General features: G+C 58.1%; 2 protein-coding genes across 9 annotated transcripts in view; one reads left to right on the forward strand and one right to left on the reverse strand.

Annotated features, from left to right (window-relative positions):
• The first annotated feature begins 1,706 nt into the window (after positions 1–1,706).
• Positions 1,707–10,066, forward strand: LDLRAD2 (low density lipoprotein receptor class A domain containing 2). Its single transcript, XM_088831317.1, has 6 exons — positions 1,707–1,788; positions 3,922–4,347; positions 7,451–7,582; positions 9,452–9,601; positions 9,727–9,918; positions 10,038–10,066. Exons 1-6 carry the CDS (start codon positions 1,707–1,709, stop codon positions 10,064–10,066), a joined length of 1,011 nt encoding a protein of 336 aa, XP_088687443.1.
• A 271-nt stretch (positions 10,067–10,337) lies between these two features.
• The window catches only part of HSPG2 (heparan sulfate proteoglycan 2), a 108,811-nt gene continuing 98,020 nt past the window's right edge, over positions 10,338–21,128 (reverse strand). For 6 of the 8 annotated variants that reach the window (XM_088843383.1, XM_088843382.1, XM_088843392.1 and 3 more), the window contains 19 exons: positions 20,966–21,113; positions 20,757–20,873; positions 20,057–20,168; positions 19,244–19,388; positions 19,060–19,159; positions 18,820–18,929; positions 18,575–18,683; positions 17,880–17,978; positions 17,321–17,542; positions 16,775–17,019; positions 15,950–16,121; positions 15,737–15,859; positions 15,592–15,648; positions 12,825–12,900; positions 12,673–12,751; positions 12,477–12,547; positions 12,261–12,344; positions 11,773–11,876; positions 10,338–11,614 (listed from right to left, as the gene is read on the reverse strand). In XM_088843383.1, coding sequence (XP_088699509.1) covers positions 11,442–11,614; positions 11,773–11,876; positions 12,261–12,344; positions 12,477–12,547; positions 12,673–12,751; positions 12,825–12,900; positions 15,592–15,648; positions 15,737–15,859; positions 15,950–16,121; positions 16,775–17,019; positions 17,321–17,542; positions 17,880–17,978; positions 18,575–18,683; positions 18,820–18,929; positions 19,060–19,159; positions 19,244–19,388; positions 20,057–20,168; positions 20,757–20,873; positions 20,966–21,113 — 2,346 coding nt within the window. In that variant the 3' untranslated portion in view covers positions 10,338–11,441. The remainder of the gene's footprint in view (positions 11,615–11,772; positions 11,877–12,260; positions 12,345–12,476; positions 12,548–12,672; positions 12,752–12,824; positions 12,901–15,591; positions 15,649–15,736; positions 15,860–15,949; positions 16,122–16,774; positions 17,020–17,320; positions 17,543–17,879; positions 17,979–18,574; positions 18,684–18,819; positions 18,930–19,059; positions 19,160–19,243; positions 19,389–20,056; positions 20,169–20,756; positions 20,874–20,965; positions 21,114–21,128) is intronic. The other 2 variants (XM_088843384.1, XM_088843390.1) reach the window with 1 other exon arrangement.

The raw sequence follows: 21,128 nt of genomic DNA on the forward strand, positions 1-21,128 counted from the left end.
AGTGATCTGAACTGATTGTGGTTAAAATAGCTCACGTTTGCAAATTTTATGAAATTATAAAATAATCCCAAACAAGCCTCACGTGTTTAATGATAGATCCACTCCTGCCAAAGGAGTTCCCACGGCCTAGCCTTGGACAGCACACACAGCAGGGTATAAAGGTGACATCGAATGGAGAGCTTTAGAGAGCAGCAGGGCCAGCAGTTTTAACCTTCCCATAGAGTCCTTAGACTCTGAGGTGGTGTCTCAAAGTCTGAGGTGGGGACAGTCTCAGGTGGGGACGTCTTGAAACACAGAAGATCTGTTTAAATAATAATGATGGGAGTCATCATCCAGCCTGACAAGCGTTGGGCACTTTACTATAGAGACAGACACTATTCTAAGTCCCCAACTTGTATCAAGTTACTTATCCTTTACAATACATCTACAAAGTTAGATCTACCATTATTCCATTTCGCAGATCAGGAAACTTAGACCTGAAAAGTCTCAGTTTTATATATTAAGGTTCTTTGTACGATGCCTTTTGAAAAAAATTTTTCACTAATTATAATTTTTGAAAAAGCCTGAAATGGTCCAAGCCCTTCCTTTTATACATGAAGAAGTAAAATCCAGAAAAAAGGAAGGTCATTTGCTCAATGCCACGTATTAGTTCTTTTTTCCTGGATTTTTGCTCTGTGCCAGGCACTGTGCTATGACCTAGGGCTTCAGAGAACAATAAGACATGGAATTTTAGTTGGGGGGGATCAATGGACAATACATACAACAAGATAGATATAAATAAGCAAAGTAATTCCCTTTGTAGCTCAGTTGGTAAAGAATCTGCCTGCAATGCAGGAGACCTGGGTTCGATTCCTGGGTCAGGAAGATCCCCTGGAGAAGGAGATGGCAGCCCACTCCGGTATTCTGCTTGGAGAATCCCACGGACAGAGGAGCCTGGTGGGCTACAGTCCATTGGGTTGCCAGAGTCGGACATGACTTAGCGACTCAACCACCACCAAAGTAATCTCAGTGAGCACTGAGATAAATTCAGGGACATGTGACTGAGTGACAAGGAGGGGAAGCGCTAATTTAGGCTGAGAAATGGTCAGGGGAGTGGCATCTGAGCAGGTGACACGTGAGCCTGAAAGCTGAATGACCCAGAGAAGTCCGCCACGGACCACCATGCGGAGGAGGGGCAGTCCAGGGCAGGAGCAACGAGGGCAAAGGCCCTGAGGCAGGAGCCCTTTGTCACAGAGCCGAGCCCTGGGCCAGTGCTCCGTCACCACTTGCTGCCTCTCTGAGTCCCTCCGAGAGGCCCGCTTGGTATCCTGAGCCTCTCCCTTAAGCTCAGCCCTAAGATGCCAACTTCTCCAGGAAGGTGGCAGCTCTCTGAGGCTGTGGGACCCCCCTCCCAGAAGCCCTGTGGCTGAACCGGATCTGAATTTCCTGGTTCCTGTCTGGCAGGGGATGAGCAGGCATCCTCCCCGTCTTCTCTCCCCAGGCTCCTGCCCCAGCCCCAAATCTCCATGGCAACCCTAGACACAACCCTGATCTGAAGAAGAGTCTGGAACCGGGAGTGCAAACATCTCTGGAGAGACCAGAGGAGCTGGTGTACTTGCCTCCTCTTTCTCCCTGCATCCTGCCAACCCCTCCACCGCAGTCTCCCCAAAGACCCCAAACTACAGATTCTGCCAGTCTGCCCCACTCCTGGGCACAGGACGGCCAGGATGGAAGTCTGTCCTCTGCAGCTGCCCCAGAGGCTGCTCCTGCTGGGGGCAGCCATGCTGACTGCATCGGCTCTGCACACAGGTGAGTCCGAGGGCACTTGGCTGGGCAGGCAGGAAACTCAGGCCCACCACCCTTAGAGTATGTTTCCCCAATCAGCATTCACCCTGGTGGGCTGGGCTCCCTTGGGTTGGGGGACACTGGGAAACTCTGAGTCTGCTCTTGCCTGGCACCCTCAAATCCACCCCAATCCCTCTGGGTGGCTGGAGCTCCAAGTCACCCAGAAGCAAGGGCCTGGGGGCAGGTAGGGCAGCTCTCAGGTCTGGCACTGGGAAACGCTGTGGACTTTGGAGTCAGATGACCCTGCATTCACACACGCACTCTACCCTTGACATCACTTTTTTTTTTGACCTCGCCACATGGCATGTGGGATCTTAATTCCCCAACCACGGGTCAACCCTGTGGCCCCTGCATTGGAGGTGCAGAGTCTTAGCCACAGGGTCGCCAGTGGAGTCCTGACTTCACTGTTTCGACGTCTTCGTCTCCTCAGCAGTAAAATGGGAAAAACGATAGAGCCTTGCTCCTTAAGGGACTGTTAATATCATCCATGTGAGATCAACCATGCAAGACATACAGACAGCATCCTGCACATAGGAGGTGCTCGTCCACTCACTCTCTGAAACTCCCCCTGTCCCATGTGCCTCCAAGACAGGTTCTGGCTTTAGTAGAGCTGCACAGATATGAGAAGATGCTCCTACATCCTTAGCCCTAAAGGAGAATTTCTCCCCCAAAGACCCAGATCCTGGCTTGTCCTCAAGCACCACTAGGGCCCTTACCATGCACCAGAAAAGCCACCTCCTGTTCTCTGTCTCTCCTTACAAAAATCAGAGATGGTTTGAATACTTACACATTATCTCATTAATCTTCATAACAATTCTGTACCAATGAGGAACTTTGGGGCTGGAACAGATACCAAACTAAAGGGAAGGTTTAACATAAGGACATTTATTATTTCACTTAAGAAGAGAGGCCTTAGGTGAGACCAGAATGGTTTTCAGCAGCTCAACTGTGCCAAGGCTCCTCCATAATTCTCATGACCTCATCCTTGCAAGATGGCTGCTGCAGCTCCAGGCATCACATCCTCAGTCAATGACTTTCAAAAGCAGGAAGAAAAGGGGGCTCCTCATCCCACAGCTCTCCCTCCTTTTTTTTTTTTTTTGTTAAATTAAGGAGGAAAATCTTTCTCAGGAACCCTCAGCAAGCCTTTCCTTAAATCTCATTGGCCAGAATCAGGTCACATGCCAACCCCTAAACCTGGCAAATAGAATTAGGATTACAAGACTTGGATTAGGCTAATGACCAGGGGGCTAGCATGTTGCTCCCTGACAGCTGAGGGAAACTGAGTTTCTTTAGCAAGGAGAAACAGGGAATGGCTGCTGTCTGGGCAGGTGCCCAATTGTGTCTCTCCCATCCTTCCTTACATAAGATAAAACTAATACTTCTGCGGTGTTCATTAGGTGCTCTCAGAAGCACTGCACCCATACCCATGCATGTCCACAATCCTTTAGTTTCCACTCCAAAATATGGAAAGGTCTGACAACCAATATTTGTTTTTTTAACTAACTGGCAACACCTTGACCTGAACTGACAGGAATCTGTGTATTGTCTTTATTTGTCCTACTTAGGGTAATGTTCTGTACAACTGCTCTAGAAAATGTGTTTGATCACAGATCTGCGGCAGACTCCATTTGGGGCTGTATCATATTATCCTTCTAAAATCTGGGAAATTCTGAAACCACATCCAAAGGTTTTTTTTTTTTTTTTTTTTTTTTAATGTAGACTGTCCTCATTGAGTTTGTTACAATATTATTTCTGTTTTATGTTTTGTTTTTTGGGTCACCTGGCAGGTGGGATCTCAGCTCACTTGCCTGGGGTGGAACCCTGGAACCCGCCCCCACCCCTCCATTGGAGGGGGAAGTCTTTACCACTTGGCCCCAGGGAAGTCCCTCTCCTCGGGTTTCTGAATAAGAGATTGAGGACCTGAATTAAATTTTGTAGCCCTCACACATATTCTGAGATGGATCAATCATCTGCCATTTCCCAAACAAGAAAACTGAGGCTTAGAGAGGGTGTGCGACTGGCTCCGGGCCACCCAGCGGGTAGATGGCAGGGGCCAGGCTGGGCACCTCGGCTCCAGGGCCGTGCTCTCCGTTGCAGCTGACCTGGTGGACCTGTGCGGCCGGACCTGGCAGGGGGCCGGGCTGCTGCTGCGCTCGCACTCCGCGTCGCGCCGCTTCTACTTCGTGGCGCCGGACACCGACTGCGGGCTCTGGGTGCGCGCGGCCGCCCCCGGCGACAGGATCCGCCTCCAGTTCCGCTTCTTCCTGGTCTACAGCCTGAGCCCGCCGGCCCCCGCGCCCAACGCCTCCGCCCCGCCGCCGGCCGACCCCTGCGCCCCCGGGTCCTACCTGCAGCTGTACGACGGGCCGCCGGCGACGCCCCGGCCGCTGGGAGCCCCGCTCTGCGGCCTGACCATCCCGGTGCCGGTGGCGACCTCCGGGGACCTCCTGGGCCTGCGCCTGGTCACCAGAGGCCGCCAGCCCCGCGTGGACTTCGTGGGCGAAGTCACCTCTTTCCGGCTGGGTGGGTTGGGGCGGTCGGCCTGGAGCCGGAAGGGCCGGGGCCTGCGGGAGAGAAGCGGGTGGGGCGGTCCAGACCCGGAGCCAACCGCGGGGACTTGACCTCCCGTACCTCAGACTCCAGCATCCACTCCCTGATACACACGGCGCAAGCACACACCTCGTACACACGGCTCCACACACCCGGCACACGCAGACTGCCAACGCACGACCCACCTGGCTCACATACGGCACCCTCACTTGCACACACAGTTCGCATCACACACACCTCACACACAGTGCCACTTTGCACACTTCCAGGAAGCTCACGTCCACGCGTGTTCACTCACCGGCTTCTCTGTCCTGCGTCTGCCTCTCAGACGATTGCAGAGGGGCGGAGAGGTCGGACTCTTGGTGATTCTAAGTGGGGGAACCTACTTAGGCAAGGAAAGGGAACTGATTGTGGTATTAACAGTAACCCCGTACTGAGCACTGTCTCCCGCCCTTGGCAAGCCAGATCTCTGTTCTCACAGCAGCTCTGCTGGGTCATGCTCTCCTATTGATGGATGGGAAACAGGCTCAGGGAGGTTAATCAAAGTGCTGCAGGCCCCAGATCACAGGCGGAGCAGCGGGGCTGTAACTGCTAGAGCTGGTCCTCTGCTCACACTGAGTCAAGGCTTTAGTCTCGGCAGGTTCCCCAGGACTGGAGACACTCACTGATGCTACCCCAGACGAGCTGCCAAAGCCCAGCAGTTTCCAAAACCACAGAGAAGCTCCATCGCCCTCTCTGCCAAAATATCCAGACTGGCGCATTGAATATGGGGTCGTGAGAACTTCGAGGCAAGAACATGGAGGCGGGACTCTGAGAGCCAACCCAGGTTCACCAGGAGCTGGACCTCAACATGCCAGGCCCTCGACAGACAGCCCTTCAACCTGAGCTGGTCAGAGAGCACGCCTTGCTGTCTCATGTGTCTCTTTGGGGCCAGGACTGATGGGGCCTGGGGTCCCCTTTCTGGCTCCTGCGCCAAGGGTCCCAATGTTTTGCAAGAAGATCTTACTGGCTAGTGGGAAACCAACTCCTTCCCTCCCTCCCTCCTTTATTTGCTCTCTCTCCCTTTCCCCCCATGACCTTGCTTGCCCTCCTGTGAGGCGAAGGCCATGCATGTCGCAGCTGCTCCGTATTTAGTAGGATTGGACTCTGAAGAGCAGGTGGCAGTGGTGAAGCTCTGTTGCAACTCTGGCTCCCTTGGATCTCTTTTTATCGTATCACTGTTTGTGTTTCCGCTCGTAGATATTCGTCCTGACACCCACACATCTTGTGCATGTGAGAGCATTCATTTTCATTTGCACATGTAAGAAACCCAGTCTGACTTGGCTTAAGCCAAAGGAGAATGTGGGGGGCTCCTATAACTGGGATTGATGCTTTTGAACTGTGGTGCTGGAGAAGACTCTTGAGAGTCCCTTGGACTGCAAGGAGATCCAACCAGTCCATCCTAAAGGAGATCAGTCCTGGGTGTTCACTGGCAGGACTGATGCTAAAGCTGAAACTCCAATACTTTGGCCACCTCATGAGATGAGCTGACTCACTGGAAAAGACTCTGATGCTGGGAGGGATTAGGGGCAGGAGGAGAAGGGGACGACAGAGAATGAGATGGCTGGATGGCATCACCGACTCTATGGACATGAGTTTGAGTGAACTCTGGGAATTGGTGATGGACAAGGAGGCCTGGCATGCTGTGATTCATGGGGTTGGAAAGAGTCAGACACGACTGAGCAACTGAACTGAACTGAACTGAAGGTGTTGGTTCAGGTATAGATGGATCCAGGAGCTCAAGTGATGCCTCCTAGGCTCTCTCTCTTTATTTTCTCCCTTTGCTTTGGATCTGTTTAGCTTTCATCTCAGACAACTCTAGCTCCCTCTTTCTACTTGGCAGCAAGGTGACCCTGCAGCTCCAAGAACACAATCTCTCTTATAACTCTCACCTCAATGAAAAAAAGAGTGAGGATCTGTTCTCTATTGGCCGCGCCATCATGTGGCTGGCAGGATCTCAGTTCCTGACCAGGGACTGAACCCGAGCCCCCCCCACCAGTGAAAGTGCCAAGTCCTACCCACTGGACTGCCAGGGAACTGCGGGGATCTTAAGGTTCTAGCAAAAGTCCTCAGGGTCAAATCTGATTAGTCACATGGGCCATGTGTCCATCCCCAGAACCAGGAATGGAATGCTCTGATTCCCATGCTCAGCTCTGAGCCATGGTATTGGTCAGATCCACCTGACCCAGCTTTTTTCTGCAGAATGGGGTGCTGCGTAAGCCAACCTGTCTGCCGCACTTGGGCACCAAGTCATCCCCTTTTCTCATCTGTACGTGTATTCATTCATTTAACAAGTATTGAGTAGCTGCCAGGTACCAGGTGCTCTTCTAGGCTCCAGGGATTCACGCAGCCATGAGTGAAAGAGAAGTCCCTGCCTCATTTGAGTTGACATTCTAGTGGGTGAGACAGACCACAAAGAATCAAGCAAATCTGTGTTCTGCAGAGGCGGTAAGTGTTGCAGGCGAGCCAGAGTCAGGATAAAGGGTTGGGGGGGAGGGGTGGTGTGCTGTTCTTGTGTGGGGGTGAGGGCAGGCCTTCGGACAAGATGACATCTGAGTGGAGACCTCAGAGGAACGAGCCATACAGCTGCGGGGCTGACGGCAGGTACAGTGCCGCGGGTGGGGAGGTGCTTGGAGTGTTCAGGTCGCTGGGCACACACGTGCTCACATGAGCATGGGGCAGAATTCCTACCCTGCTGCTTAGATACAAGCTATGTGGCCTTGGTCTAGCGACCTAGCCTCCCTGTGCCTCAGTATTCTCATCTCTAAAATGGGGTTGATAAGAGTATTGACCCCACGGGGTTGCTGTGAGAACTCAGTGAGCTGGGATGCGAACCGCACCGGGTCTGGCATAGGAACTCCGTAAATCTTAGCCACCGCCACCCTCATCATATTATGATCACACCCCTGTCTCATCCACACTCTCATCTGCCTGGAAACAGCCTCTCCCGCTCACACGTCCCACGTTCCCTCCCCTCAGGGCCACGCCTGCCCCCGTGCCCAGGGTCCTCATCGCGTGCCTCCCCTCTCAGCCACAGGATCCTGTGGTGCCTACTTCCCATGTCGGAACGGCAGGTGCATCCCCCCGAGCCTGGTGTGCGATCGCTGGGGCGTGGACAACTGCGGCGACGGCAGTGACCAGGCTTCCTGGGCACCAGCCAACTGCGGAGGTCAGTGTGGGGTGTGGCCTCGGCCCCACTGAGCAGATGGGATGGGAGCCGGAGGCTGGAGGCAGGGGTGTGGTGGGAGAGGATAAGGGGAAGCAGCAGGGACTCTGTCCAGACCAGGTGAGGACCTCTAGCTTGAGGATCAGAGGATATTAGAGCTCGAAGATGCCAGAGGTGATTGGGTCCAGCTGCTTCCAAATGGCATTTCGGTGGTGGTGAGGGTGCGTGCTAAGTCATTTCCAAGAAGAACTGACTCATTGGAAAAGACTCTGATGCTGGGAAAGATTGAAGGCGGGAGAAGGGGACGACAGAGGATGAGATGGTTGGATGGCATCCCTGACACAATGGACATGACTCTGAGTAAGTTCTGGGAGTTGGTGATGGACAAGGAGGCCTTGCATGCTGCAGTGCTTGGGATCGCAAAGAGTCGGACATGACTGAGCAACTGAACTGAACTGAACTGATTTCCGTCATGTCCGACTCTCTGTGACCCCATGGACTATAGTCTACCAGGCTCCTCTGTCCATGGGATTCTCCAGGCAAGAATACTGGAGTGGGTTGCTATGCCCTCCTCCAGGGCACCTTCCAGACCCAGGGATTGAACCTGCATCTCTTATGTCTCCTGCACTGGCAGATGGGTTTGTTTTTGTTTTTTTTTTACCACTAGCACTACCTGGATCAGAGTTGGAACCTGTGTCTCTTGCATTGGCAGCAGATTCTTTACCACTAAGACACCAGGGAAGCCCTCCCTGAAGATATTTCTGTTTTTCTCACTGTCATTTCCCTTAGTCCCCCTGGGGTATAGTAGATGATCAAAAAATACTCGTTGAATAAGTGGAAGAATGAAGCTCCCTGTGCCTCCATTTCTTTACCTGTAAACTGACGATGACCAGCCTAGCCTTTTAGATCTGTCATGAACTTTAAGTGAACTCCTGTGGGTGAAGAGTCCGGTGCAGAGCACGGTGTTGAGTGCACTGACAGTGCTCAATGCGCGCACTTCCTTCTTGAGAAGTAGCTCCATTCATCCACTGCAGCCCTGGGGCTAGACTGTGAGTTCAAGTCCACCCCTGCCACTTCCAGCTGTGTGACCTGGGCAAGTGACTTAACCTCCGTCTGTGCCTCAGTTCAGTCGCTCAGTCGTGTCCAACTCTTTGCGACCCCATGAACTGCAGCACGCCAGGCCTCCCTGTCCATCACCAACTCCTGGAGTTTACCCAAACCCATGTCCATTGAGTCGGTGATGCCATCCAGCCATCTCATTCTCTGTCGTCCCCTTCTCCTCCCACCTTCAATCTTTCTCAGCTTCAGGGTCTTTTCAAATGAGTCCGCTCTTCCCATCAGGTGGCCAAGGTATTGGAGTTTCAGCTTCAGCATCAGTCCTTCCAATGAACACCCGGACTGATCTCCTTTAGGATGGACTGGTTGGATTTCCTTGCAGTCCAAGGGACTCTAGAGAGTCTTCTCCAACACCACAGTTCAAAAGCATCAATTCTTCGGTGCTCAGCTTTCTTTATAGTCCAACTCTCACATCCATACATGACTACTGGAAAAGCCATAGCTTTGACTAGATGGACATTTGTGGCAAAGTAATGTCTCTGCTTTTTAATATGCTGTCTAGGTTGGTCATAACTTTTCTTCCAAGGAGCAAGTGTCTTTTAATTTCATGGCTGCAGTCACCACCTGCAGTGATTTTGGAGCCCCCCAAAATAAAGTCTGTCACTGTTTCCACTGTTTCCCCATCCATTCCTTATCTGTAAAATAAAAATACTAACACTTGCTAAGAGGTTTAAGGAGGATTAAATGAGACATAATCATTTAATCATCAAATCTCAGTGTGTTGGTGGTTATTTCCCCCTGCAGTTCCCTCTCCAGAGCCCAGCCAGGCGGTGAATATGGATGACGGTACCTCCCAGACCCTGACTCCCTCCCCAGCTCTCCGGGTGTCAGGCCCCCTGGGGACGGCCACTGAGATGAGCCCACCAGCCCACTGGGACCCTGCCCCACAGGCTGTAGCTCTGGAAGGTAGGTGGCTCTTGGTTACCACCCACCGTCGCTGCACCCACTGAAATCATCCTTGTCCCGCTCCAGGGATGGGCAGGGGGCAGCAGGCCCGGGACGAGGCCTGAGTGGACGCTTTCTTTCTGCAGGGCCCTGGCTGCAGGGGGCAGTGCTGGCCTCCTCGCTGTCCCTAGCCTCTGCTGGCCTCCTCCTGGGCCTCCTCTGGTGCTGTTGCTTCTCCGGCCAACTGGCCTGCCGGGCCAGGGCCCGTGGCCTCTGCCTCTGCTGCACTGTCTGTTACACGTGTCCTGGCCAAGTGGCCCCTGGGGGGCTGCAGCTGAGTGAGCCAGCCTTCCAGCATCAGGGGGTGCATTCCTAGAGAGGCTTCAGGCATCGGAGGGAAGAGAGTGGGCTCTGGGGTCAGACGACCCCCGGGTTTTGCCCCCGCCCCCCTACACAGGGCTGTCTACCTTTGGGCCCATCACATAACCCTCCGAGACTCAGTCTGCCCCTCTGGAAAATGGGATGATTCCTGCCTCAGAGAGTCATGGTGAAGGCCACCGGGACAGCTGACCCTGCAGCTTGTTTTGGCAGCTGGCACTCTGCTGGGTCCATGGAGGGCAGGGAGCAGGGACCTCACACGCCTGAAGCTGTCTCACTTCAGCCTTGGACCTCACTGGTTCATCCTGCTTGGCCCCACCCTGGCCCACCCTCAGGGACCACGAGTCCCGCTTGAATCAAAGACGTAGGAGACGACAGCTCTGGCGGGGATAGCACCGTTTATTAAGAAAGATCAAGACAACGACCACAGGAGGGTCCCTTCTGGGACACAGAGGCTGGGCGTCCCAGCCCCACGTCTGGGGGCTGCTGGCGGGCCAGGCGCGTGCCTCCAGGCGGGGCCTCGGGCGCCCACAGATGGGGCAGGACAGTCACGTCCCCTCCCTGTCCCTCCTAGTCGTGAGTCCCAGCTTCCCCCACCCAAGGCACTTACTCTTTCTGACCACCAAGGCCTCCTCCCCCACGTCCCCTGGGCCTTCACTTCCAGATCCGTCGCGGGGGGGGACGTGGCCTGGCGCGGGCAGGGAGCCCCTCTCAGTGCGGGGCTCTGCCTGTAGCAGCTCCTGATACAAGTTGGGTGGAGTTTCCCTTGCAGCCCCTTGAGGGCAGGGAGCCCTGGCCTAGGTATGGGGTTGGTGGGGAGGGGGCAATGCAGGCCAGGAGGGTTTGGTGGGAGGGGGAGGCTGCCAGGGGCTGGGGGCCCGGCTGGTCTGGTGGGGGTGGAACGGGGCTGGGACGTGGGCTGGTGGGGGGCAGGTGGGGGCTGTCTGCCCAGGGATGAGCTGCCTTTTGCTCCACAGTTGGCACTTAAGAGCCTTCCCAGCCCAGAGGAGGGTGGCCAAGGCCAGTTGATGCCCTCCGCTCTGGGTAGCTGGTGAGGCTCCAAGGTGGCTGGCAAGGTGCCGGGCTGGAAGCCGAGGTCGGCTCCGTAGAAATGAGGGCCGCCACCCGGGGGCTGAACAAATGGGCGACCCAGCACTGCCTTGGGCGGGGCTCCGTTGGTGGGGGCAGTTGTGACCCCACTGAGCCACCGCGCCTAACCCCGAGTCCTGGTGGCCCCCCGAGGCACCAGCTCTGGTGCAACCTGCTGTGCCCGCAGCCTGTGGCTCTGCCCAGGCATGTTTGTAGGTGGGGGCGGGGGGTGACGTGCCCACCCTCCAGTCCAGCCCAGGGCAGTAGCAGCAAAGCGTGGCATCGCCCCGGTTTCTTACAAAATATTCATCATCATCATAATAATATTAATAATAATATAGTCGCTGTTGCGGGGCTGGGGCGCGGCCCGGGAGTCCGTGTGGGCGGGCAGCACCTACGAGGGGCAGGGGCGTGTGTTGGCTCCCGCCTGGGCACGGTGCTGCAGGTCCACTGGCTGCGGGGGGGCGCTGCCGGGCCGGGCGGAGTGCAGCACCAGGTTCTTGATGCAGCCCGTGATGCCCGAGGAGAACCTGCCCCCGGTCAGCACAGCCACGTCGGGGGCTCCACCTGCGGGGACAAGGGGAGAGGGCAGGCCCATCAGATCGGGAAGCCCAGGAGAGGGAGCTCCAGCTCGGCAGGGGTGCAGGAGGAGGCCCCCAGTCCCTCCCTCGCCGCCCGGAGGAGTAGGGCCCCAGCCTGCCCTGAGGCCCGCCTTCAAGACTCACCAATGTAGATGCTGCCCTTGGTGTTGACCGCCACGTTCGGGCCTGGGGACTGGCCGCTCACCAGCTCCTCTCCGTCCACCTGGATGGAGCCTCTCTGGCCCTCTCTGCATCAGAACGGGGGTCAGGCCTTCACCCCCGATTCCCCATCCTCCCCAGGCCCACGAGGGTCCCCTTCCTTTACAACAGAGAGGTCCGCCCCCCTGCTCCCCAAGTTCTTTTCTGTGCCCCGACCCCGGCTGGGTGAGAGATCTGGCCCGACACACACAGCTTCCGAGCACCCCACCCGGGTTTCCCCCATCCCTTGGGGTGCTTGTGTGCCCATCCCCGGCCCCCCAGGAGTCCTGTCTCGTCCTGGAAGTCTGTTCTCCGGGTGGTGATCTCCTCGCTGACCCCACCCTCAAATTCTGTCTCCCCGAGCTCAATGCCTGCCCCCTCCGCGGAATGGGGGAGCTCTGGCCCCTGGCCCCGGTGCCCGGGGGGCTCCCTACCGCAGCGCCGTCACACGATGCCACTCGCCGTCGTTAATGGGGTCTTCGGAGACCAGGCGGGCCTCCCCGCTGCCCAGCTGGTAGCTGCAGGGACACAGGCCCAAGACGGCGTGAGCAAGGGATGGTGGGGGGCTGTGCGGCTGGGGAGGGGACCGGAGGGAAAGCAGCTGAAGGATAAGGGGGATGAGGGAAGGGAGAGGAGGGGCCAGGACCCACCTGAAGACGAGGTGCCCGTCCTGAAGCCCAAGACTGATGAAGTCCTTGCCGCGGCCAGACTGTCCCGTCTCCTGCCCGGGAAACACAGCGTCTCTGTGGCCTCAGCGGCTGTGGCCGTCCCCTTTCTCTCCCCTACTTCCCCGGCCACCAAGAGGCTGGGGAGCCTGAGACCCTGGGCCGGACGCCCCGCACTCACCTCGCCCTGCCAGACCAGGAGGCCGCTGGCTGTGCTGGTCCGAACCTCCAGCTCGATGGTCTCAGGCACCTCGGGGAGGCTGCAGTGGGGAAAGAGGGTGAGGGGCAGAAGTCCCACCCCGGGCCCACAGACCCTCCCAACACTGGCCTTACCTCCTGGAGAAGACGTGGCCCGGGAGAACGAGGAAGCCGTTGTCATAGAAGTAGGCTCCGTACTGCCCGGGCGCATCTGTGGAGGGGCAGTGGGGGCGATGCTGGGAGCCCCGCACACCCCCATGGAGCATCCATCCCGCATGGGTACCCCTGACCTCCGTCTCCACCCCGACCTGTACTGCTCCTAAGGGGCGCTGAACCTGCGGCCCCTGAAAACCTGGGGGGCTGTGGGCAGAATTCAGGGGGCTCCGAACTTGGCTGGGAAAACATTACAGTTCTGGCCTTGCTCACTTCTCCCTGAAGGTTAGCCACTGCTTCAATTACACAGGTAGGAGACACACTGAAGGTGACTTGGTCATGAGCAGAAGATTTCCTTTCCCCCTTGCGGTAGTTACAAGTACTTAAAAACATTGTTTATGCTTATTGCAACTGTGGTAGCTGTTGGGACTAACAACCCTAAACCTTGTATTTAATGGTTAATAAAGAAGCAAAAAACTTAAATGTTTTGATGAAAGTGAAAGGGTGAGTCACTCAGTCATATCCAACTCTTTGCAATCTCACAGACTGTAGCCCACCAGGTGCCTCTGTCCATGGGATTCTCCAGGCAAATACTGGAGTGGGTTGCCATGCCCTTCTCCAGGGGATCTTCCTGACCCAGGGATTGAACCCGGGTCTTCTGCACTGTGGGTGGCTTCTTTACCACTTGAGCCACCAGGAAGCCCTTTGATAACCTTGTTTCAGGATAATTGGTTTCCTTGAAAGCCTATGTGCTTCATTCATTCTGTGCAGTCAACAGGTAGGGTGATCACCCATCCCTATTTGCCAGTTCCTGTTCTAGTTCTTTTTTTTGACTGTGATGGGTCTTCCCTGTGGCCCTCAGGCTCTAGAGTGCACAGGCTCGGTAGTTGCAGCGTGTGGGCTTAGCTGCTCCAAGGCATGTGGGATCATAGTTCCCCGTCTAGGGATCGAACCCACATTCCCTGAATTGCAAGGAGGATTCTTAACCAGCTGGACTGCCAGGGAAGTCCCCTGTCCTGTTTAAGCTCTGCAAGTCCCTTATTCCCAGAAGCCTCTCGGTCCTGAGCAGACTGGGACAGCTGGTCACCCAGGTCAGTAGCACATAAACGGTTCTGAACCCTTCAGTTCCCTCCATCTGACAGACGGGAAGACAGGCCCAGGGGTGAGGGACTTGCCCAGGGAGTGGGAAGCTGGATGGCAGCCCAGACCTTAAATCTGCATCACCCACCCTGTGTGTGTGCCTATAACATTCCCAACCCTACCTGCTCAAAGCCATTCTGTACCAGCGCTGGCCCCTGAGGCCTGGCAGCTACCAGTGTGGGGGACACGTCAGCAGCCTCCACCAGCTGATGAAGTGAGCAGCTAACAGTTACCAAGCACCTACTATGTGCCAGTTACGGGGCAGGAAGTTTCATATCATCCAGCTACAAACATGATTTTTAACTGGATCCTTGTCACAACCCTACGTCTTTGCTACAATTCACAAAAGCTAATGTTCTGCGTTTTTTCATACTCTTGAGAGTCCCGTGGATGGCAAGGAGATCAAACTAATCAATCTTAAAGGAAATCAACTCTGAATATTCATTGGAGGAACTGATGCTGAAGCTGAAGCTCCAATACTTGGGCCACCTGATGCGAAGAGCTGACTCATTGGAAATAACCCTAATGCTGGGAAATATTGAGGGTAGTAGGAGAAGCGAGCAGCAGAGGATGAGATGGTTGGATGGCATCACCAACTCAATGGACATGAGTTTGAGCAAGCTCCAGGAGACGGTAAAGGGCAGGGAAGCCCCGCATGCTGCAGTTCATGGGGTCACAAGGAGTCAGACTTCGGGACTGAACAACAATAACAATATTCTGTGTCCGCTGTGGACCAGACATTGTTTGAAGCATTTTAAGTACAGTAAATAATTTTATTCTCACACTAAACTTCCCCCAAAGTTTAGTGGAAGGATGTTACTTCTTTCTGTTTAATACATGAGGAAACTGAGGTACAGAGAGGTTAAGGGACTCATCCACGTCACACAGGCAGGAAGTGGCAGGGCTAGGATTTGAATCCAGGCCCTTACCCACTAGACCACTACCTCTCCTCATGTATTAGCGATAAATAAGATGTGTATCCAGAAATCAGGTAGCACAAGCCCTGTGAATGATGCTCAATAAATACATTTTTGAATCGGAGTGTGACTGCGTTACAGTGTTACGTTAGTTTCTGCTGTACAACGGAGTGGATCAGCTATGTGCATACTGGCACCCCTTCCCTTTTGGACCGCCCCTCCCCCACCATCCCATCTAGGTCTTCACAGGGCACTGAGCTGAGCCCCCTGCGCTATGCAGCAGGCTCCTGCCAGCCATTTATGTCACATGTGGTAGTGAAATCTATCATTGCCTTTAAACACATTGTGGAACCCTTGAGGACGAGGGTCCTGCCTTATTCATCGTACATTTACTGCTCCCAGGGCGAGGATGCCACACATCCACCTTTGTTGCTTTATGCATGAACACGGAGCAGGGAACGGTCGTGAGAGTGGTGCGCGGCCACCCAGCCTGCAGGCACAGGGCGGGACCCCGCTCTTGTCTCTCCTTACCCTGGCTCTGCCCAGGGAGCCTCTCGCCTGGACCGCTTTTATTTAGAGGCCAGGATGGAGCGGTGAGGGGGTGGGGGTCACTGGAAGAGGGGCTGAGAGACCCAGACTCTGGGAAGGACAATTCTGCTCAGCTCCTCTGGCTGTTCCCGCCCAGTACATACCGTTGCCCCCGCTGCCTTCAAGATGCCAGTCGGACTCCACCATGCTGTGTCCAGAGCCTGTGGGGAGAGGCAGGCTCCGGTCGGCGGGCTGTGTCCAGCCCCTGGAGCCTTGAGGGGGAAGGCGGAGAGAAGTTGGAGCGCTTACTGTGTTGGCAGCGTGAGCCTGAAAAGCCGGGGGGACAGAGGCAGCGGGTGCCCTGGCAGGTGCCCCCGTGTAGACAGGGTTCACGGAGCTGGCAGGGGTTCTCCTCGTGCTCACAGAGATCTCCTGCGGGTCGGGGCAGAGGTGAGTGGGCAGGGGCTGGAGGGGGCGCTGCCTGCCCCATGCCCCTCCCTCCCAGCCCGGGGGCTCCCCCACCTTTGAAGCCGTCTCGACACAGACACTGGAACTCGTACTCGCCCGCGGGCATGCACGTGGCACCGTGGAGACAGGGCTGGCGCTCGCACGGCGAGCTGTCGTAGCACTGCCCGACGCCCCGGCTGCCCAGGAAGCTGTAGGTGAGGTCCAGCCGCTTTCCGTTCACTGACACCTGTGGGCACAGGGGCACGGAGGGACCTGAAGAACGCAGCGGGCAGAGGCATGGGTGTTCCAGCAGACGGAGGGGAGCAGGGGCCCCCAGGCTCCGACTTGAGCAATGAGGTGGGAGACTAGGCCAGGGAAAGTGTGAAAGGCGCTCAGTCATGTCCGACTCTCTGCGACCCCATGGACTATACAGTCCGTGGAACTCTCCAGGCCAGAATACTGGAATGGGTCGCCTTTTCCTTCTCCAGGGGATCGATCCAACGCAGGGATCGAATCCAGGTCTCCGCATTGCAGGCGGATTCTCTACCAGCTGAGCCACAAAGGAAGCCCAAGAATACTAGAGTGGGTAGCCTTTCCCTTCTCCAGGGGATCTTCCCAACCCAGGGATCAAACCTGCTCTCCTACATTGCAGGTGGATTCTTTACCAGCCGAGCCACCAGGGAAGGAGGAACAGAGTCCAGGGCCTGCTGTGTGCCGGGGAAACACCCATCACAGCGGTCCTGCCTCGGGACGAGCTTTGAAGGCAGGTGCAATCATCCCATTTCACAGAGGAGGAAACAGACTCGGAGGGGGAAGCGTCCAATCCCCAGCACCCGGGGCTGACGGCAGACGAAGCGAGACTGCCCTGCCCTCCTGTTGGTGGTCAGGAAGTCTGCTCACCTCACCCACACAGCCGTGGAAGTGGGCGCTCACGTTGGTGGCCGGGGGCAGCTGCACGGCCGGCTCCACGCCGCCCAGGTAGAGCAGGGTGTGCAGGTTGAGGCCCTGGCTCTTGCCGGGTGAGGAGCGCAGCACGGGCCGCCCGCCGTTCACCCGCAGGCTGCCGTCCTTGTTGAGACGCTCCGCGGACACGTGGTGCCAGCGGCCCAGGGCCAGCGGCTCGGCGCTCCGCAGGACAGCCAGGCCTGGGGAAGATGCCGGGTGGGGTTGGTACATGGATGGGCCCCCCTGCCCTGGCCCACACCCCTATGGGAATTTGAGCAGACACAGAATCCTTCAGCCTCTCTGTGCCTCCTGAGGAACCCCCAAAGAGGTCTAGGGACTCGAATCGGGTCAGATGGAGAGAAGGAATGCAAAGATCAGGGGCCTCCTGTTGGTCTGACTTCAGAATTTATTCCTCCTGCCTCTTGGGGCCCCGGAGTGCCCGGGGAGGGGGGCACAGAGCCTGGTGCCCACGGCCTGTCTGCGTTTGCAGTCGGCACTCACCCGAGCCCAGCTCGTAGCGGAACTCCAGGTGGCCGCCGACCATCGCCAGGGACACGAAGTCCTCCACCGGTCCACTCTTCCCTCCGCTGAACAGCAGCACCCCGTCGGGCGCCAGTGGCTTGAACTCCACATCCAGGCGCAGCTCGTGGTGTGTGTTGGTAAGAGCGGGCAGTGCCAGGTAGGAGTCCGTGCCCGCCAGGGAGGGGGTAGTCACGGTCACACCTGCGGCAGCCACAGCTCAGCTGGGGCAGTGGGAACCCTGGGAACCCCTGGGAGGGCTCCGAGCAGGCAGCCTTCCTCTGGGACCCCTGCTCACCCCCACTGTCCAGTCCCAGAGGCTGGGGACCTGCTGGGCAGTGGCTGCAGCAGCGGCCTTGAGATTCCCTGCCCCCTGGTGCTCCAATCAGATCGGATTCTTCTCTGGGGCCCTTGCTTAAGGAATTCAGGCTCCGGAATAATTGTCTCATCCACAGGACCCGTTAGGGCCTCAGGGTGCCCTGCCCAGCTCCCCCCCGTCCTTCCTGGGATTCCCGGGGTCTCGGGCACCTGCTTTGCTTACCTTCCTCACACCTCATCCCTGAGCGGCCCAGGTGGCAGCGACAGGTGTAGCCGCGGCCATCGGGCCGGTTCACACACGTGGCGTCGGGGCCACAGGCCTCTGGGGGGGAGCGGATACAGGGGGCGGTGAGGCAGAGGGGACATGGAGGTGTCCCGGGAGAGAGAGAGGGGTCCTGATGCCAGGGTCCTACCTACTGCAGCCGGGGCCTCGGCTGGTTAGGGTCCAGCCAGCCTGGGGAGGGCTGCGTGGGGAGACGGGGGAGGGGGAAGGGACTTAAGCCAGGGGGACAGCAAGGGGGGGAGTGAGCCCGTGACTCCGGGTGTTGTTCCTGGAAGACTGCTCCCGCCGCACTACGGTGTGGGGGTGAGGAGTCCCTGGGAGGCGGGGGGTGGGGTGAGTGCCCTGGTAACAGGCGGTGGGTACCAGGGGTGATGGGAGCCAGGGGCCGTGCCTAGGTGCAGCGGGTGGGCTGAGGCCTTGGGTGGCAGCGATGCGAGGCAGAGGGGAATTGGTGTAAGCAGTGATGGAAGTCAGAAGCCAGGAAGGTGCTAAGTACTCGGGGAGGACCCACAAGCGTGGTGAGTACTCGGTTGCTTGGGGGGCAGCGGGTGGTTGGGGGTGGGTATGCAGACGCAGCGATGGGCAGAGGGAAGAGGCTGGGGTGGCAGCCACGGACGGGGTGGGTGGATACCCACCTGGGTGGCAGTGCAGGGCCTGCGAGTGCTCACAGCGGCTCCCAGTGAAGCCAGCTGGGCACACGCACACATAGCTGCTGCTCTCCGAGTCCTGGCACTGGCCCCCGTTCTGCGAGGCAACCCCCAAAAGTCAGGCCAAGGACACCCTGGCCCTCCCCTGCTTCCCGCGCGGTAGGGGGGGTTCCGTCACGGCCGAGGGCAGTGGCTGGGGGCAGCCGGGAGGAGGGTGCGGCCTGGAGGGTCACCTGGCACGGCCGGTCCCGACAGGTGGGGCAGTGGGAGATGCCATGCGCCGTGAGGTTGAGGTCGTGGAAGACGATCTCCTCGCCTTGGATGCGCAGCTCTCGGACACAGCCTGGGGGGGGGGCGGGCGGGATGAGCCGAGGTGGGGGTGCCTGGAGGCCCATCCTCCCGGGTGATCACGGGCGCGGCCAGCCCGGGGGGAGGTCTGGCCAGGGCTGCAGGTGGTGGGGCAGAGGGCTCACCGATGAAGCCGCTGCTCAGCCCCGCCTTGGGGATGGCGCCATAGTCGGGGTAGCCGCCCAGGTAGAGCTCCTCATTCAGGTCCAAGCCCTGGAACTTGCCCTGGGCAGAGGGGACATCAGGAGTGGCAGCCGGGCTCGGCTGGAGGGGGAGGGGCCGGGCCTGGGGACCGGGGCTGGGTCTCACCTGCGAGGTGCCATTGACCGGCGCCAGGCTGCCCACGATCAGGGAGCCCTGGGTGAGGCTCCGCAGCAGGGTCACGGTGTGGAACTGGCCCAGGGCCAGCGGCGTGGGGTGGCGGATGGTAGCCATGCCAGAGCCTGCGTCAAACCTGCTCCGCGGGGCAGGGGTCGGGGCGGGGCAGAGCAGGCAGGAGAGAGAGGATGTAGGGTCTGTAGGGAGGGCCCCAGGCCGGCAAAGGGGTCCACGCCTCCCCGCCCGCCCCGCCCCAAGCCTTCTCCCCCTTACACCCTTTCCCTGGGAGCCTGTCCAGAGCCGCCCCTGGGGCTCCAAGTGTGCCTGGCCCCAGGCCCCTGCAGCCTAGCATGTGGCCTCCCTGCTCGTCCGAGGACACTCTCTGCGATCATGTTTCTTTCCTTCTCAGTTTGCGGCTGGTCTCCCCGCACTAAGACATTACATTCCCACAAGAGCCAGAGTTTGATCCGCTGTGCTTATCTGTCTGTCGGTGCCCGGCACACACTCAGCAAATGGCTGCTGACTGAACGGACGAGTGAAGGAGTTCTGGCCTGAGCGGCCGTGCCCGGAAGGCCGTGCTCAGCATCGCTGAGTGTTCCTGCTGCAGTTTTGTGCAAGTCAGAGGCTGCTTCCTCCACCACTGGCCGGTGGGCCGTGCTGACCCCAGCAGAACGGAGGTCATCGAGGATAACGCCACATCTCCTTCTTCCAGAACCCGGGGGTGGCATGCCCCTGATCGGAAGTCCTGCAGGCTAGTCCCCCAGTGCCCCCTCCCCTGTAAACGGGGAGGGTTAGGGTTCTCACCGGAACTCGGGCCTCCCACCCACGAGGCCGAAGGAGATGAAGTCAGGCTGCCTGTTGGCCAGGTTGGTGGGGCTCCCTGGGATCCGCTTCTGCCCGTTGTACAGCAGCATCCCTGGCAGGCACGGCCATGTGAGGGCCTCCCCGTTCACGCCCCCCCACCGCCCCCACCCCTAGCTGGGGAGCCCGCCCCTCCCTCGGGCACACCCCACGCAGCTAGGGCGTCTCAGTCTCAGGACGGGGCCTGAGATAGAAGGACCTTGCTGAGAGTCCCTAGAAAGAAGCTGAACTTTTCCACTTACGAGGGAGGGTCGACCTGAAGAAGGAGAGGGAGGCAGAGAGACTCACCGGAGTAGAGAAGAAGGCCTGGACAGTGCAAGTCAGAGACCCGTAAGAGGAGGGAGGAGACGAGAGAGAGAGAGGGTGGAGGAAAGGGTGAGGGGGCAGGAGGGAGGAGGGAGGTGGGGCAGGAGGGCGGGGGCAGCTGCATCCCTGGCAGACTTGGAGGCAGGAGGCTTGGGTGCAGGCATCTCAGAGGAGTGGATGGAGAAGCAAAGCGGAGGAGACAGCCAGAGACGGGGGGCCTGGCAGGTCTGGGGGCCTTGGGACAGGGGGCTCTGAGGACCAGCGGCTGCCAGGGCTGGTGCCACGCTGGCAGGGACTGCGGAGATCCCCAGCATCAGCTTCGCTCCCCGCGGCTCACCATCCGCGGAGTCCGGCCGGAAGGTGATCTTGATCTCAAACTTCCTGTAGGCGTCCTTGATGGTGGGCAGTGGCAGGAAGGAGTGGGGGGTCTGCGTGAAGTAGGGCACCACGCGCTCTGCGGGCAGAGAGCACCGTTCACAACACTCCCCGCAGGCGGTGGGCAGGGTGCGGCCACCCCCCGGCGGGGGTGGGGAGGTGTGGGCTCACCTGGCACCTGCAGCTGGGCGAAAGCCTTGACCCTGCCCTGGCGGTTGGTGGCGGTGCAGATGTACGTGCCCGCATCCTGGGGCTGGACCGAGGGCAGCAGCAGCACGTGGTTTTCCAGGCGGCTGTCGGGCGGCAGGTTCCCGTCCAGCTGCAGACACACCGG

This window comes from Moschus berezovskii, chromosome 2 (genome assembly GCF_049115385.1).
Source record: "Moschus berezovskii isolate FMDL1 chromosome 2, NW_MosBer_1.0, whole genome shotgun sequence".
In the NCBI taxonomy this organism is placed as follows: Eukaryota; Metazoa; Chordata; class Mammalia; order Artiodactyla; family Moschidae; genus Moschus; species Moschus berezovskii.